The 15,198-nt window shown below is 40.0% G+C and overlaps 1 protein-coding gene across 6 annotated transcripts in view; it reads right to left on the reverse strand.

Annotated features, from left to right (window-relative positions):
- The window catches only part of MACROD2 (mono-ADP ribosylhydrolase 2), an 890,626-nt gene that overhangs the window by 262,024 nt on the left and 613,404 nt on the right, over positions 1-15,198 (reverse strand). For all 6 annotated transcript variants that reach the window (XM_074578439.1, XM_074578437.1, XM_074578438.1 and 3 more), the window contains exon 8: positions 2,214-2,287. In XM_074578439.1, coding sequence (XP_074434540.1) covers positions 2,214-2,287 — 74 coding nt within the window. The remainder of the gene's footprint in view (positions 1-2,213; positions 2,288-15,198) is intronic.

A 15,198-nucleotide genomic window follows, 5' to 3' on the forward strand; every position in this document is an offset into this window, starting at 1 on the left:
CTCTCAATTTGGTGAGTCTGGGATTCGGGGTGTTAGGAAACATTTAATATAAAAGCTAGCAGCTATACTAGTCCAAATTCAGAAAACAGCAGTGACATGAACTCAGTAAGATAATTTTTAACAATTATCTTGTAGTCAGGAAAGCCTGGGCTCCCTTCACTGTCCAAACACTGTAAACTACAGCTACTTATTTACGAAGAGTTCAGATTAAATTGGAGTTTGTGGGGAGGAAGACAGAACGTTTAGAGTTAGGCAGCTAAGGATTAGAAGGGAACATGTTACAGAGAGTAAGTAAGGCGGAATCACGCATATTCAGTGTTCATAGTTTACAGTAATCTGTTTGGACCATAAATACAGTAGTATTTTGCAGACATGGGTCAAAATACATAAAAAATTATAACTCAGATAAGAGTCATGAATGTATATGGCAAACACTGTCACTTCAATCACTATCTACTATGAACCTTAAGTCCTCTTCTGAAACAGACCTGGAGGCTTTCAGATGACAAGGGGAGGAACTCGCTTGAAGTCTATGGAGGCAACCAGAAAAATGTGGAATCAACACACTAACTAAAAGAAAGATGGAAAGGTGACACGCAGGGCACACGGGAGTTTCCAGACCAGAAGCATAAGGTGAAAAAAGGGAAGACTCAAAGTGTACTGAAAGTTGTCTTACAGCTGAGAAGCGATGGCTGAACCACAGCAAAATACTTCAGAAAATAGTTTTTATTGAGAAAACTTCTACACTTTTGATAGGCAGGCTACCAAATGAAGTCAGGTTTCCTGTAATACCCCTGTAATTAAGGGGTGTATATACAATACATGCCCATCTTTTGAGGGACAAAAGCTTACTTCTGGAGCCAAAAATTATTTTTAGCCTATTTTTTAAATTATGTGGTAAAAATGCAATTAAGAGAAATTATAAAATGGCAAAGCAGCGCAAATGTAGGAGTTCTAGCTTTACACTTAAGGGTTAAAATTACACATTAACAGACCAGACTGCCAAAAATATATGTCTAGAGCTAGGCTGATAAGCTAACACCTAGGCACCATAGCGTTAACAAAGACTGTCCATCCAAAACTCCTGCTTCACCACTAAGTCACAGGAAGCTACCAAGAGCTCAGTGCTACAAAGAACCAGTGTCCAAACACATACACACTCGTGAGTGTACTTACTGGAAATCAGGTTTGGAAACTTCAATTTACTATTCACGTCTCAACAGAGTATTTCCTTTCAATTCCAAGTTGTTAAAAAAACCAAGCAAACCACAAAAATCTGCTAAATTCATACTCTCATGTATCACATTCTCTTGATAAAAAGGCCCCCTGAATATATTGCTAGAGGAAAAATACTAATTATGTCCCTGTATCCAGTGCTTCTCCACTGGATGCTTTGTTAAATATTTTCAGACAAAAATACTGAACTCTAGCTGTCTGAAATCTGTTGGCTGTCATCATGAGGAAACAGGCATATCTTCAGTTTAAGACATCATGATTATTTTATTTGTTCTGCCATTTCTATGTTGCATTTCTCCAATTCAACACTAGGAACTATCAGCCTGCTAAGAACTCAAACCAGAGAAAGACAAAAACTAGAAAGAGGAGATATGGAGATAGTTCTGTTGAAAGCATTTTTTTTGTCTTGTAAAAGTAATCACCATCGTGTTGCCAATGGAAGACGGCCAGTCCTGTCAAAAATTCACAGTTGTATCACGTATTTAATGAGCGTTCTGGGGAAAATGAACACTTAACTGTAAGCAAACCAAAAATTAAAGAAAATAGAAAATACTATCACACAGCTCTTTATTGTAAGGTGACCCCTGGAACACCACTGGCCTTTGGTGGCTGTTTCCACTGACAACTATTATATACATTTCCTTTCCAAGAATCTCTTCATTATTACATGAAAACTCTGACGCTCAGAAACAGATTAAGAAGAGAATAGTCTTTTACTTTGCCAGGAAAGATTAAAATGCACAGGAAATGCACAGTACGGTTTCAAACAAAGGTACTTCCCTTCAACTCCAGTGTACCTTTTAAATATAACAATCTTCCTCTGGCTATATTGTCCTGACCTGATTTCATTGGTCTTAGACTAAATAATAAATAATAAAAGACTTCAAAGCTCAAGTCTATGTTTACTCTTCACAGTTTTGGACTCAAAGACCATAACCTTGAAGAGAAATTTGGGAAATTTATGTTTTATTCCATACCTCATTATGATTCTTGCTCAACCATTCCTTAATAGTGTTAAGGGCAATGACAGCAGCAGGCTCATTTGGAAAACCTAAAGACAGAAGAAATGAGAGATAAATAAAAGGCACGCATTTTTCTACACATATCCAGTTTTTTATTTTCTCATATTTCCCTACCTCTCATCCTCCCCCCCATTTTTTGGACTATTTTGGGATTACAATTGGTAAACTCCCTTCTTCACAGATTCGTATAAAGGGTTTAGGTAACATCAATTACTTTTTTCCCCCAGATAAACAAATTGAAAATAGGAGCAGTCATGTTTTATTGGATTTTTTTTTTTTTTTTAAAACTCTAGCTAGGAAAGCTCCACAGCTCACAAGAAGTAGAAACAATAGAGCGCTATACACACGTCATACTAGGCAGGCAACAATATAACACACACATCACAGTAACAAATATTAGGCTTACATTTCATGGCATGAAAGAAAAATTCAGACGTTTCTTAAAGCATAAGAGCTTTCTTAAGGCTTTCCTTCTTTAATCCATCTGTCTGCAAAACTATACAACACTATGATTCCCAATGCCATAGGCCTTATAAGGATAGAAATTTTTGAGTTAGAAATCTCTTAATTTATGACGTAAAACATAACGAACAACTTTGGAAATTAACGAATTCATGAAGCATAAGCATATGAATTTAAGGCCTGATGCTGCATGATATACTAGCAATAATAACTCCCCCCAGCACTAAACAATACCAGAAATCTTTCCAGGGATACAGACTTTTTGCTTTGATGGTCTCTATCTATCAAGTCTAAACATGCTTTCATTACTTAGGCAGCCTTAATTTAATTTTCCTTTAGATTCCTAACTTGAGGGCAGCAAATCACTTTTGTGAGGATTTAAAAATAAAAACCCATAAGCTGTATGAATAGCTCTCAGGAGGTTAGATTAATAGAAGTCTTTGAAGAGGTGGAGCTGCAGGCACGGTGTACAAGCAAGCACCGGGGCTAGACAAAAAGTGTCATGAAATTTGGCATACAGCAGCATACATATAGCCTTTCTTACATCATACATCACCCTAGCACCATAAACTGAAATGCAGACGCTGCAAAAATTAGTAGATACGTCCAGCTTTTTGACCTAGCACGTTATCCTCCAAACTCGTATCTCCTTTAACCCTTTTTCAGAACTTGCACACTGCTAGATTAAAATAAAAAAAGGAACAAAATCCCTCCACCCTCTTTGAATCACATCCCCAAAACATTACTCCCTGTAACTGGACTCCACAAAGATTTTAGTACGCATGCTGCTGGACGTTTCAAAGTGACAGATGACAACTATCCAGCAAGAGTAGCAAGTAAAGTCAATGTTTGGGTAATACTGACATTTAGCACGTGCTTCCTTTGCATGCGTTTCTCAGTAAAGCGTATTTTTAATTTCTTAGAAATCTTTTTTCCAGGTCCAAGATAGAAAATTAGCTAAGATCCTACAAGTGTTACTGTGGATACTTCCACTGCTGCTGAGAAAACATATTCTTATGACATTTAATAATGCTGCTGATATCATCAAGGCATATGTCTTATGACACAAACTAATGAACACGAACAGAACCCAAAGCAGGGACTTCCAACAGCCTCATTTTCATCATATAAAAGAACAGACCTCTAAGCAGACCGGCTGCTCAAATTAGTAATATCCTCTCTAACAAACCAGGACTTTGTAACATAGAAATTCTGTACCCTGAGTATGGTGTATCTGCCCGGAAACACAACGAACACCATGCAGAGGGAGAAATGCCTATTTCAGACAACTGATATACCATTGTTTATGCACTGAATGGTTTCTTTTCAGAACAATTCTCTCTCCAGCAAGATTCACTTTTCAGGCTTGTTTTTCACTCCTTTGGAGCAGGGTATTTGCCCAAAACTGTGATAAAGCACTGGCAATTTTAAAGAAGCATAAATCTCTCCATAAATTGTACGTTATTTAGAAAACCGCTGCCATGCTAACCAATCTTAAGTAGAACCTTATCTAGAAAACTGGTGTTCAATTACTCTTAAGTAACCACAATGTCAAAGAAATAGTTCAACCACCAAAATAAAAAGCCTTGAATTCTGCATATGATTTCAGAAAGTATCTTGGAATCCATAGAAGCCTTTTATGACCAGTTACCAAAAAAAAAATACCTAATTAATATTTTACACACATTTCTGGTAATTTTAATGAAAGGATTACCTTATTGGCTTTATGCAGAAGCAGAATGGAATTAGCCTCCTGTTCCATAACCTGCACCAGCACAGAAGACTGTGTCTCTGTTTCTCAAACAGAAAAACATTTTGTTTTATAGGACTGGGTTAAAGGGAGATAAAGTGAGATGGGATCTTTTTTAACACGTTTTTGCGTTGTTTTTATCTCTAAGCTATATTTGTCTGCCATAACATTTCTGGTCTGCTCTCATACACGCACCCATCCCCCTTCCCCACTTTCCTTTCAGCGAAAAAGCAATCTCAGTGAGCACGTGGGAATCAAATTACTTGAGAGAAATGAGCTCAAGGAGCCTCACAGTTAACCGACTGCGGGAGCAGCAGCTCAGGCAATTCTGGCTAAAGGCTCAATTTCACAAAAGATAAAACAGGTAAAGTAATAAGAGTGACACTGGCCCATGTTACTGCAGTGAGTGCTCCTCCAGAATACTGAAAAGGACAAGGGCACAAAAAGGCAAAGAAGCATTAGCCATAAGGTGTGGGCAAGCGGTGCTTCCGTAGGACTTCACTGGGTTTACCTGGCTGGAGAAAAAGGGATGGCTGGCAGGTTGTACGTCATGGACTGGCGTGGGGTGAAGCATGTACCTACCCACACACAGAGGCCTCTAATTTGGGCCGCCTTCCTACATACTCCAGTGGCAAATCTGACATTTTGTCAACAAGTCTCGCTACACCACAAAATGGGCACAGGCTGCCTTTGGTTCCTGAAGAGCTGCTTCAGCAAGTGGGAATTGTACTGCAGCCCTCTGCATTTTGCAGTGCCTGCTAATCACATCTCACCATCTATTACCAGGGTCCACTCCCCTCCCTTCAAGTACAGCAAATCCTAGAAGCGAGCAGTCACTATCTCTTGTGCCCTTCTTGGTTCAAGAGCCTTCTTTTAAAGTGGTTTTATTCATTACAGCTGATGCTACAGCGGGTGCAAGCCTAGTAAGACAGCAGAAACCAGGGTCTACGGAAAGTCCTTCAGGGTGCAAAAGACATGGTGGGTGAAGGAGATCCCACATGCATGCATGGCCACAGCTGAGCTTTCCTCTGGTCGTTCAACGCTGCCAACTCTGGAAAGTATGTCCATGTTAAGCATCTCCACATGCCTGTCCCTCTGGCCATATGGGAAAGGGCTGTATCACAGCTGTGTCTCCAGAAACACTTGTTACTCCAAAATCTTTGTCATTTGCTTGGAAACTTATGAAAGCTTTCCATGTCTCTGCCCAGTTGCTCCACAGCTAAAATGACACTCTAGACAGGACAGCTGCCTTTGTATACACCTGTAGAGAAGCGAGTGCCAGCTTTAACACTGATTTAGGTACCAGCATCAGTCTGGCTACAGCCAAACTCCAAAACCTCCTCTCCCCTGTTGTTAGTAGATGTACCTAGCACTACAGTCACTCCCTAAAACGAATGACTATGCATTCCTACTCCCCACTACAAAAACTCCATCCTACTACCATCACATAAAATATACCTCATCTGAACTCTATGCTTTCGGTATGTCCTTGCACAGATATTACCACGGTGACAGCCTATGAAAGCTTTTAAAGGTCTTCAAACTTATGAGCTTCTGCACCTCTTTCCAGGACTTTACCACCTTATTCCTGGAAATTGTAACACTGACCTGAGAAATGGCTGCTGAAACAAGCTGTACACTGTGCAAGTTCTTGCAGTCATCATGGACATAATTTTCCAGAGAAGGCATGGTAAGATCTGGTAGAATTATTTTGAAATATTTGATATTAAATAAATGTGCCGTTTTAGACGAGGAGAGTGCGGAGGAGAACTGAGAAAGACAGTTACTGTAGAGAGACATGTTGAAGTTTCCCTTATATTTTGTATTTATTCCCTGGAAAGCAACCAGTAAGAACATAAGTCCCCCTGTTTCATCAATGTACAGAAAATATGCGATGAATTCCCTGTTGTTAGACACTCTAGTGTAAATGCTCGGCCTTTTGTGCTTGAGCGATTTAGCAGAGAAGCATTCACACTATTGTGAATATCTGTTACTGTATGCCTAATTTGTCTGTGCAGTAACTGAAAAATGTATACTAGAAGTTCTTCAATGAATAACAGTGCAACAAGAATGTTGTGAGATAAAATTAATAGAAATCTATTTAAGGGACTCCCAAATTGTATGGAGATGCTGGTAGCTTTATCTCTTTTACTGTGCTCAATCCAATGCTGCATCTTATTAAAAACGTCCAACTTACAATCAGGTAATGTCACCTCCCCACGAAAAGCCCATTAACAAAACATAAGTACTAAATAATCAACTTTTAGTATGATACAGCTGAAGATGACGATAACAGATTATAACAGCTAGGTTGTAATACTAACAAGCAAATGTCAATCCAGAAAATCACTTTAGTAGCTCCAGGGGCAAGTGTTACAATTTGTCAGTTTAAGTGAGATGCCTAATGTTTTCCCTAAATCAACTCATCCTGGTAAAAAAAGTTCTGCGTGGTTTTTTTTGTTAGCACAGCCTAAATGCTAGACAGGTTTTTATTCATTTAAGAGTGCTCCCTTCTCTATGGTTTCTGAAAGGCCCATCACAATCTTAATATTCTTATTTGCCAGTTTTAATGGTTTAGTTTTGAATCATGGAAAGAGCCAAATGCACACCAACACAAATATGCCTTATGTGTTCCTCATACTTCCTCAGAGGAATATGTACACTGGCATGTTTGTGCCTGTATCAAGATGCAATAGATTACGGACTGTTCTCATATTCTAAAATCAAATCTGAGTCCCATTGTTTAATCAACGTGACTGTCAAAATGTAATAACTTCCATTTATTTACTTTAGATATTTGTCAATGATATTTAATAATATCTAAAGGAAGCTCTTCAAATAGTAGCTCAACTGTCACATTTTGACACTGTGCAAGTATACTGAAGGCCATCTCTGCAGTACAACAAGGTACTTCCACCACACATCAAGTATTTGCTATGTGGGAATCATCAGCACCAGATGGTGTGGAAAATAAAGACTTTTCCCAGGTTTGTTTAAAAAAGAAAAAACAAAAAGAGGCACTAAGCATTTATTCCATATACTTTCCAAAACTCAATATTATTATCGGGAGCTAAAAATGCTTTCTGAATCACAACAGACATGTGAAGAACTGAGCTTCATTATGGTCATGTGGGTTAAGGCTAGCTATTGACAACACACTAATCGTACCACTTCAGCCTTATCGCTTTATGACAATAAAAGGAAACAAACGAGATGCACAGCCCAGCATGCCTGAGGTGGGGTTACTCAGTACACTCACTTGTCCTTCACTTGTGAAACTCGCAGTATAATCTTGCAACCAATCCCATATAATCATCTTGTCAAAGATATATTTTAGCAGCCAAAATGAAATCACTCGTGCTAGGTTGATTCCCATACCATGGTAAATCTGCTCTGCTCGGAAGCAGAGAGGGTAGTATTCTACCTACATGCTTAGGTTGTTGCTAATGTCGAGCTTTATTTCTTTTTTTTTAAATAACTATGGTCACATGACAAGCTGACAAGTTGATGTCTTTTTTGACAAGCTGATCATTTTTGTGGACACTCGCAACCTGGAAAGGAAGTGCCCTCATTTGGGTCAGCTGCATTGAAGACTAAACAGAAGAGCCATGAATCTTCTGCTAAATAACCTACCTTGCCTTATTGAACTCATTCAGACAGAGAAAACCTTATTTGCTGTCCTCTCAAAAAGTAACTCTCAGAAAGACGGTGAAATTAAATACCGTGAAAAGCCAGTAACCTTTCTGTTACCCCATTTACCCCCAAAAGCAAAGTTGCATGTGTTCACGGTATCCCTTATAGACTATGCTAGAAAAATTAATTAGCCTGCATATAAAACCTCAAGGGAAAATGAGAAATTTTCAAAATGCATAAAACAAAAAATTCTTCTGAAGAAATCATTATATGTATCTCGATTCGTCTCAAGCAAGGAACATGCCTTTTCATTTTCCTTGAGTGAGAAAATTCAGCAGCAACAGGAAAAGACACACAGCTCCTGAAGAATGATTGCCAATTGCATTCAATCGCTGACATGATAAAAAGGCAGCTGGCAGAAGATAGTTAATAAAGAAACCCAAAATAAGCATCTAGCAGCTAATGCCAGAAACCAAATGTCTCTGCTCTGATGCAGTGACACAAAGCCGGCAGAGTATTGAAATGATGGAGAGCCCTTCATCCACAGCAGCGCACTGGGTAACTCAGTGATCCCTGGTTAAGTCAACCAGTGTCAATGCTGGCACCAGGGCACATTGTAAACCTCGTGCAAGTCAGCAAAACCAGGACAAGTTGCAGGCCGAGATGCACTGGATCTCTTGACAAGAGGGCTGGCTCAGCCTTGGCTCGTCAGAAAAGATGCCCAGTGTGCGCTGTGCTGTCCCGACTGACAGTGGTCTCTTGTCTCATCAGCACAGCAACCCACCTCCATCTACAAGTCAGCCGCTTTTTTCCGTACAAGTTGCAAACCTGGACTCAGCTTACGGCCGCAGTCAAAGAGAGCTCAGTTACAAGAAGGTGGCTAAGATGCAAGAAAAACCACGTCATTGCTGTTTCTCAAACACACAGTATCACACCATGCTTCACTTCACGCTCTACTACATTCATATCATCAGGAAAATACCTGCCATGTAATGGTCTTAAAAGCATGAGCTGAGTATACGTGTAGACTATAATTATTTAGGTCATGTGAGCAGATAGAGAGGCTTGCACTAACAAGGCCCTAGGATTCCACTAAAAAACTAGATTTTAAGTTTACCAAGTGGTTTGATATTTGTTAGCATTGGGAGGAAAAAAAAAAGGAAAAAAGGAGAAAAGATAAAAACTTTTACTAAAAATACATTTACACTTGGGCTGCTGAAGAGGAATAGAGTTTCCCTACGAGTACCTTACTGCAGGACAAATTATACCAGGATTCTGCATGAGAGCTGCATATTTGCAAGAATTTAACTTCTCTGCAGCAGTCAGTAGATTTAAGTTAAGATTTTGGTTTCATTCTTTTTCCAGCATTTATAGGGAGTATGCTTGCAGGGGGACCGCATCATGGATAAATGGGTTCTCTAACAGTCTTGTAAAAAAATATAGTGAGCAATACTCAGAGACTCTCTGGGAAGCAAACTGCTTCAGAGCTGTGCTGTTTACTGTGCTATGAGATGGAGCTCTTCTGCCTGTCAGAGTATTTCTAATGCCCATGTGGAACATTAAGCTTTCAAGCTGAGCATAATAGGGGAAACAGCAGAAAAATACCACAACACTGAAAGGGAGAAGATCTCGCTACTCTGGCAATTAGCATTCTCATATGGTAAGAGAATGTATATACAATGCAAATGCAAGCAAGAGATACCCTTACGCAGGTAGTTTCACAATTATAAAATCTACCTATAAGAGCGTATATGCAATGTTTGCATAAATTACACAGCCCTTTAGACACATGTATGCAGCTGCTCATGAGCTCAAGTACATCGTTCTTCTTAAAACACTCTACGTCATATCCAGAATTGCTATTCCAGAAGCAAGTGCTGTACAGAGAAACGTTAATTGAAAGAGGTTTCAAAGTGTACATGAGCTCCTCAATGCTGAGTATTTAATCTTCTACTTATCCATACATAGTAAGCAAGTTGTTTTTTTAGGGTGGCAAGGTAACACAGGAAAAGTAATTTGAAACAAAGTATAAAGCACTAGTCAACTGTGAAATCTCCCATCATACACTGAATTGAACAGCAATGGGATATTGGCTTCACTGTAGTTACAATTCCAATAAGGTCAAACATTTATTCTACCCACTGATTTAAATAAAAATGCCTTGTTCTCTTCTGAAGCAATGTGTAGGGAATCAATCCTACCTTCCTCAAGTGCCTTGCTAATGCTGCAAGAGATAAAAACAAACAAAAACGCCCACACCCTCTGAATTCCACTTCAAACTGGTAGTTTTCTAAAAAAACCGCGGTCCGATGTGGCGACTCTTAACCTTTACTGACACTATTCCAGGCCCTCCTTAACATACAGTGCCTCTAATCATAAAGGGAAGCATAAGCACCCAGAGATCTGCTGTTCAGCAGTAGGAATGAAGTAACTATCCTGGACTTTGCAAAGCCCGGTTCCCTATGGAAATGCATCCTGCAATTGATTGCAAACTCTAATTGAAGTCTCTCGTGAAGCTGAGATATTCTCGACGTGCCTCTTCTTACTGGAGTCCCTGATGTCTACTAATGCATCTGCCACTACAAGCTGGGCAGGGGAAGAAGGAGGAGAAATTGCTATGAGAGGCTCACTCTTCTTTCTCCTTGCTGGCAGGATCTTTGTGCAGACAGTGGGAGCCGGGAAAGCGCACTGAAGTGCGGCAGAGGTTGGGGCAGAGGAAGAGGAGGAGAGGGAGGGAGCACAGGAGCTTTTCCTGCAAGACGAGGTGCAGGGTTTTGGGGAGGAGGGCTGAATTCAGCAGAATCAGGGCTGTCGGCTTCGCTGGAGCTCTCAGTATTTTGACTGGAACAGGCAGCACATTGTGACAGGAGTTACAAGTACAACTACTTGAGGATACACGTGTATATAAAGGACGTGAGGGAAGACAAGCTACCGCAGCAAAATGAAGGGACATGACAGTATAAAAAGTCTGAGAAACTTCATAGGAATAAAACATACACAGGCAATGGACAAAAATACAAAGACACATAAAGAAAACAGCCAGCGTTGCCAGCCCAGCTCTATCCTTTAAATCACTTCCACCACATTCAATTGCTCTGACAGATGCAACCCAAAGACCTAGCTGGATTATCTAAAACCAACAGAGTACTTGGTGAAGGCCATACGCGTACAAGAACAAACAAAACAATCTGACATTATTTCTACTGAAGCACCATTCTTATCTCCTCTCCAAGGGAAATAAAAGATTTCCGAAGAGCACATAAAGAAAATCAGCTGAAACTACATATACTCACTCCTTGTGAAAAAAAGTGGAAAAAACATAAAAAAAAGGGGAAACAAAGATGTTCTTTTATCTTTTTCCCCAAAAGACGTTTATGGAAAAAAGTTATAGGGCAGGTTGGGTGAAAAAGCAAGATACCGTGCGAGGCATATTTAATCTACTTAGTTTACACTTTTTAACAAATACATTATTGATTTTTGGTTTGTGTATATTATTCACACTGTGTATTTTTTTTTTCCCATTCTTGCCTCAGGCAGTGATAAACCATACTAAAGTGTCACACAGGCCAGCAGCTATTGTATTCAGGAAGTCTCCAACAGCTCCAAACTGAAATATATCCAGCTAATCTGGAATTCAAAAATGCCAGTACGTTTTGGAGGAACAGAGAGGGAGGTGCTTTTTATATGTGATGTTTAATGGCATCAGTTCTTCACCGTACAGTAGAGCACTTCATACTACTTCAACACCAGCTATGTGAATGCTACCAAAAAAAGTGCTTGTGCTGGATGTTTGACTTGACACATCATTGCACTACCTCGACATTTTACGCGGTAATTTTTTTAAGAGGAAGCATTTTTTCCTCCTTGCCTAGATACCGCTTCATTTCTGTAGAAGTCATTTGCCTGCCAAGAGATGAGCTCCATCTGAAAATACATATCCTTCTTTTTGTCCAGCAAGGGTCACAGTATGCCTTATTTGGTTTTACACCACTGTATGTATCAGCAACCAGCCCATCTACTCTAAGTGCATAACTTAATTTCAGGCTGTATTGCAGCAACTCGATGAACAAAAAGTACACGGAAGCCACCAACAGCCATTCTACCCTTCCTCCCAATGCTGCATTGAAAACTTTTTTGCTTGTTCTGTTACCTGAGGTTGCAGCAATATACACAAAAGGAGACACGCAATTAGAAAGAGTTTTAGGGATTGGATTAACGGGAAAACTGGTTTAAAGCAAGGAAAAGGAAAACTTGACATTTAAAACCCTGATTCTGCAAACCTGGACTGGTTACAACTGTGCATCTCATACTCCCAATGCTCTTAGCGAGTCCCTATATGCTAAAGAGAATAGAACAAATGATTAAAGGGTAAAATAAAAAAAAAAATACAATCTCTTGGAAAAGCCTGACTCTTCTTCTACCTTCTTTCTGTTTTTTAGGATTCAATCACTTACCTGCTAATTAAATATACCCACGTTAGCATCCCCTTATTGCAACACTTCTCTTGACTGACAATCAGCCCCTCCATCAGCTGCCTTTTAAATCTAACAATAGCAGTTGATCAACAAAATATCCCAGATCTCATCAGGTTCTTCAGCGTGTCAAAAGATCACAGCATTAACTGTCAAACCAGTATTTTTTTAAAAAATATGATTTCTGATAATATCTCTAATTTGCATTTCACTCACAATTATGCATTTACTGAGTCTTGCATACTTCAATCAAAAAGGAAATTAAATAACTAGTTAGTGGCACTTCCAATCCCACAAACTCAAATCCAATTTAGTCTTGATATGAACTTTAGGTCTTATTAAGACTTGTTTTAAATAACATTTTCAGCATGTGTTCTGACAAGTTGTCAGTATGATTTTTTATTTTTTTTTAATCATTATACAAGCAAATGTGTTCTGCTTTAGCAGGTAATGGAAATCCCTAATGTTTAGAAACGTTTAACAACTGTCAACGTTTCTGGTTAGACCAATATTGGTAAATCCAGCTTTTAAAGTAAAATGATTTCATTTTGTGAGATGCCATTCTCCAGGGGAAAAAAAACCCAAACATATTTTCCATGTCATTTTGAACAACATTCAAACTGTTATAGGAGAAAGAGAAAAACCAATGCAAATGACAATTACTGTAGTCAGAAGCAATGTGTCCATATTTGAAAAGAAGGAGCCTATGCTATGGCTGGTTAGATCAAGCAGCAAAGGATATGGAAGACTAAGAAGTTTCTTTTGTCCAACAACCCAGTACAAATAAAGAAGATGATCTAGACAATTTAAATGTAAATTTCTTACCACCTGTCAGACAAGTGAGATTAAAAGACCTCCACTTAAAAACCATACATCTCCAATCTGAGTCTTTAAGTGAAAATTGACCTCCCACCTCAATTTCCTTGTAAATGCGGCCACGGGGCAGCAAAAGGGGTGGTTCATTCCAGCACTTTATTAAATTTAGCTTGTGTGGATGCTCAGCATGAGATGACCCACACTATGCCTAGGGAAAACGACACTTTCGAGGCAGATCTCCACGCTGCAGGCAAACACCACCAGTCCTCGTGGAAACATGGCATCCCAGGTAGATTAGCGGCCAGCATACGGAAGAGCATTTAAACTTATTGGATGGAGAAATATCATTGATTATTAAGCAATGAAGCAAACTAAGGAAAATAAAAGACCTTTAATTAGGGCAAACGTAAAAAGAAGGTGTGTCAGTTCAAAAGAGCTTTTTACATAACCGAAACTGAATGGAAGCGTTAAGAGTCGAGCTTATGGAGCTGCTTTAGCAAATGTGATTTCTATTAATTTTATCAAAGGGTCCTCTCTATATACACAATTACATTCAAGATCGCTTGCATCAACATGATAGGTGCACATCTCCAGATTGTAAAAAAAAAAAATACCCCTGCAATACTGAGTTGGATGAGGATTATTTCAGTGGATTATCATTATGCAGACATCACCCTCCACAGCACAGTCTTCCCCACATCTAGTGGGGAAGTTTCACAGAAACTAGTGAAAAAAAACCTGCAAGGAGGAGGGAAAACTGTTACTGTATAGGATGAAATCTGGAGAAGTCAGGGGAATTCAGGCAGATTTACAGAGGTTTTACCTCAGCTTTCCTCGCAAGACTTACCCCGGAAGGGGAAAAGAGCACCTCCCAGCTCTAGGCCTTAAAACTGAAAAAAGGCATTTCACAAACTCACCTCCTCGCACTGCAGAGATCATGGAGAAGACGGCAAAGAATGCGTCTAAGCTAAAATAAAGCACTGTAATATTTCCTAGTCCATAGCTAAGTTTTTGCTCTCGTACTGCGTGCGAGCGCCGAGGTGCCGGCGGGAGGGGGCTGCGGGGCCTCTGTGAGGAGAGGCCGGGGCTGCCCTGAGCCGGACGCAGCCGGTTCCAGCCGGTTCCAGGCAGCTCCAGCAGCCCCACAGCGGGGTGCGGCCCAGACCCTCCGCAACGCCTGCCCTGCGGCGCCTCAGGGGAGGCTGGTTTTATAAAGGGCAAAACAGCACCCAGCTGCGAGGAAAAGAAAATAAAACGTGAGAAACAGCCCTCGAGCCCCCCTGGCAGGAGGGGGTGGGGAGGTTTTGGGTTGACTCAGCCTGGGAGAGAGGGGGCACAGGGAAGGCCTCCGTCTCTCATCCAATCCTATTTTAACTGTCAATAAATTAAATTAATTCTCCTCAAGACAAGTCTGTTTTGCCCATGATAGCACTTGGCAAGCAATTTCCCTGTCTTCCTCTCGATCCGCGAGCTTTTTCATCTTATTTCCCCGTCCCTGCCCCCCCCAGTCCTGCTGAGGAAGGGGAGAGTAAGAGAGTGGCTCGAGGCAGCCAAAGTCAAGCCACCATGCACCACAGATTTCTCTGTTGTAAAATATCCTAACTATTCTATTTTCTTTTCACCAAAACACACAATTTGAAAGACTGCAAAATTAAGTCACAATAACATGCAGAAAAAACTATAAAAGGCAGAGAAGGGAAATTCAAGGCATAAGAGTACTCATGCTGGTGAGACCAGCATAAGAGTTTGTCCAAAACCAAAGAACTATTTTGTGGGAATAAGGGAGCAATTCTAGTTAGACTTCTCT

This window comes from Larus michahellis, chromosome 3, assembly GCF_964199755.1.
Source record: "Larus michahellis chromosome 3, bLarMic1.1, whole genome shotgun sequence".
In the NCBI taxonomy this organism is placed as follows: Eukaryota; Metazoa; Chordata; class Aves; order Charadriiformes; family Laridae; genus Larus; species Larus michahellis.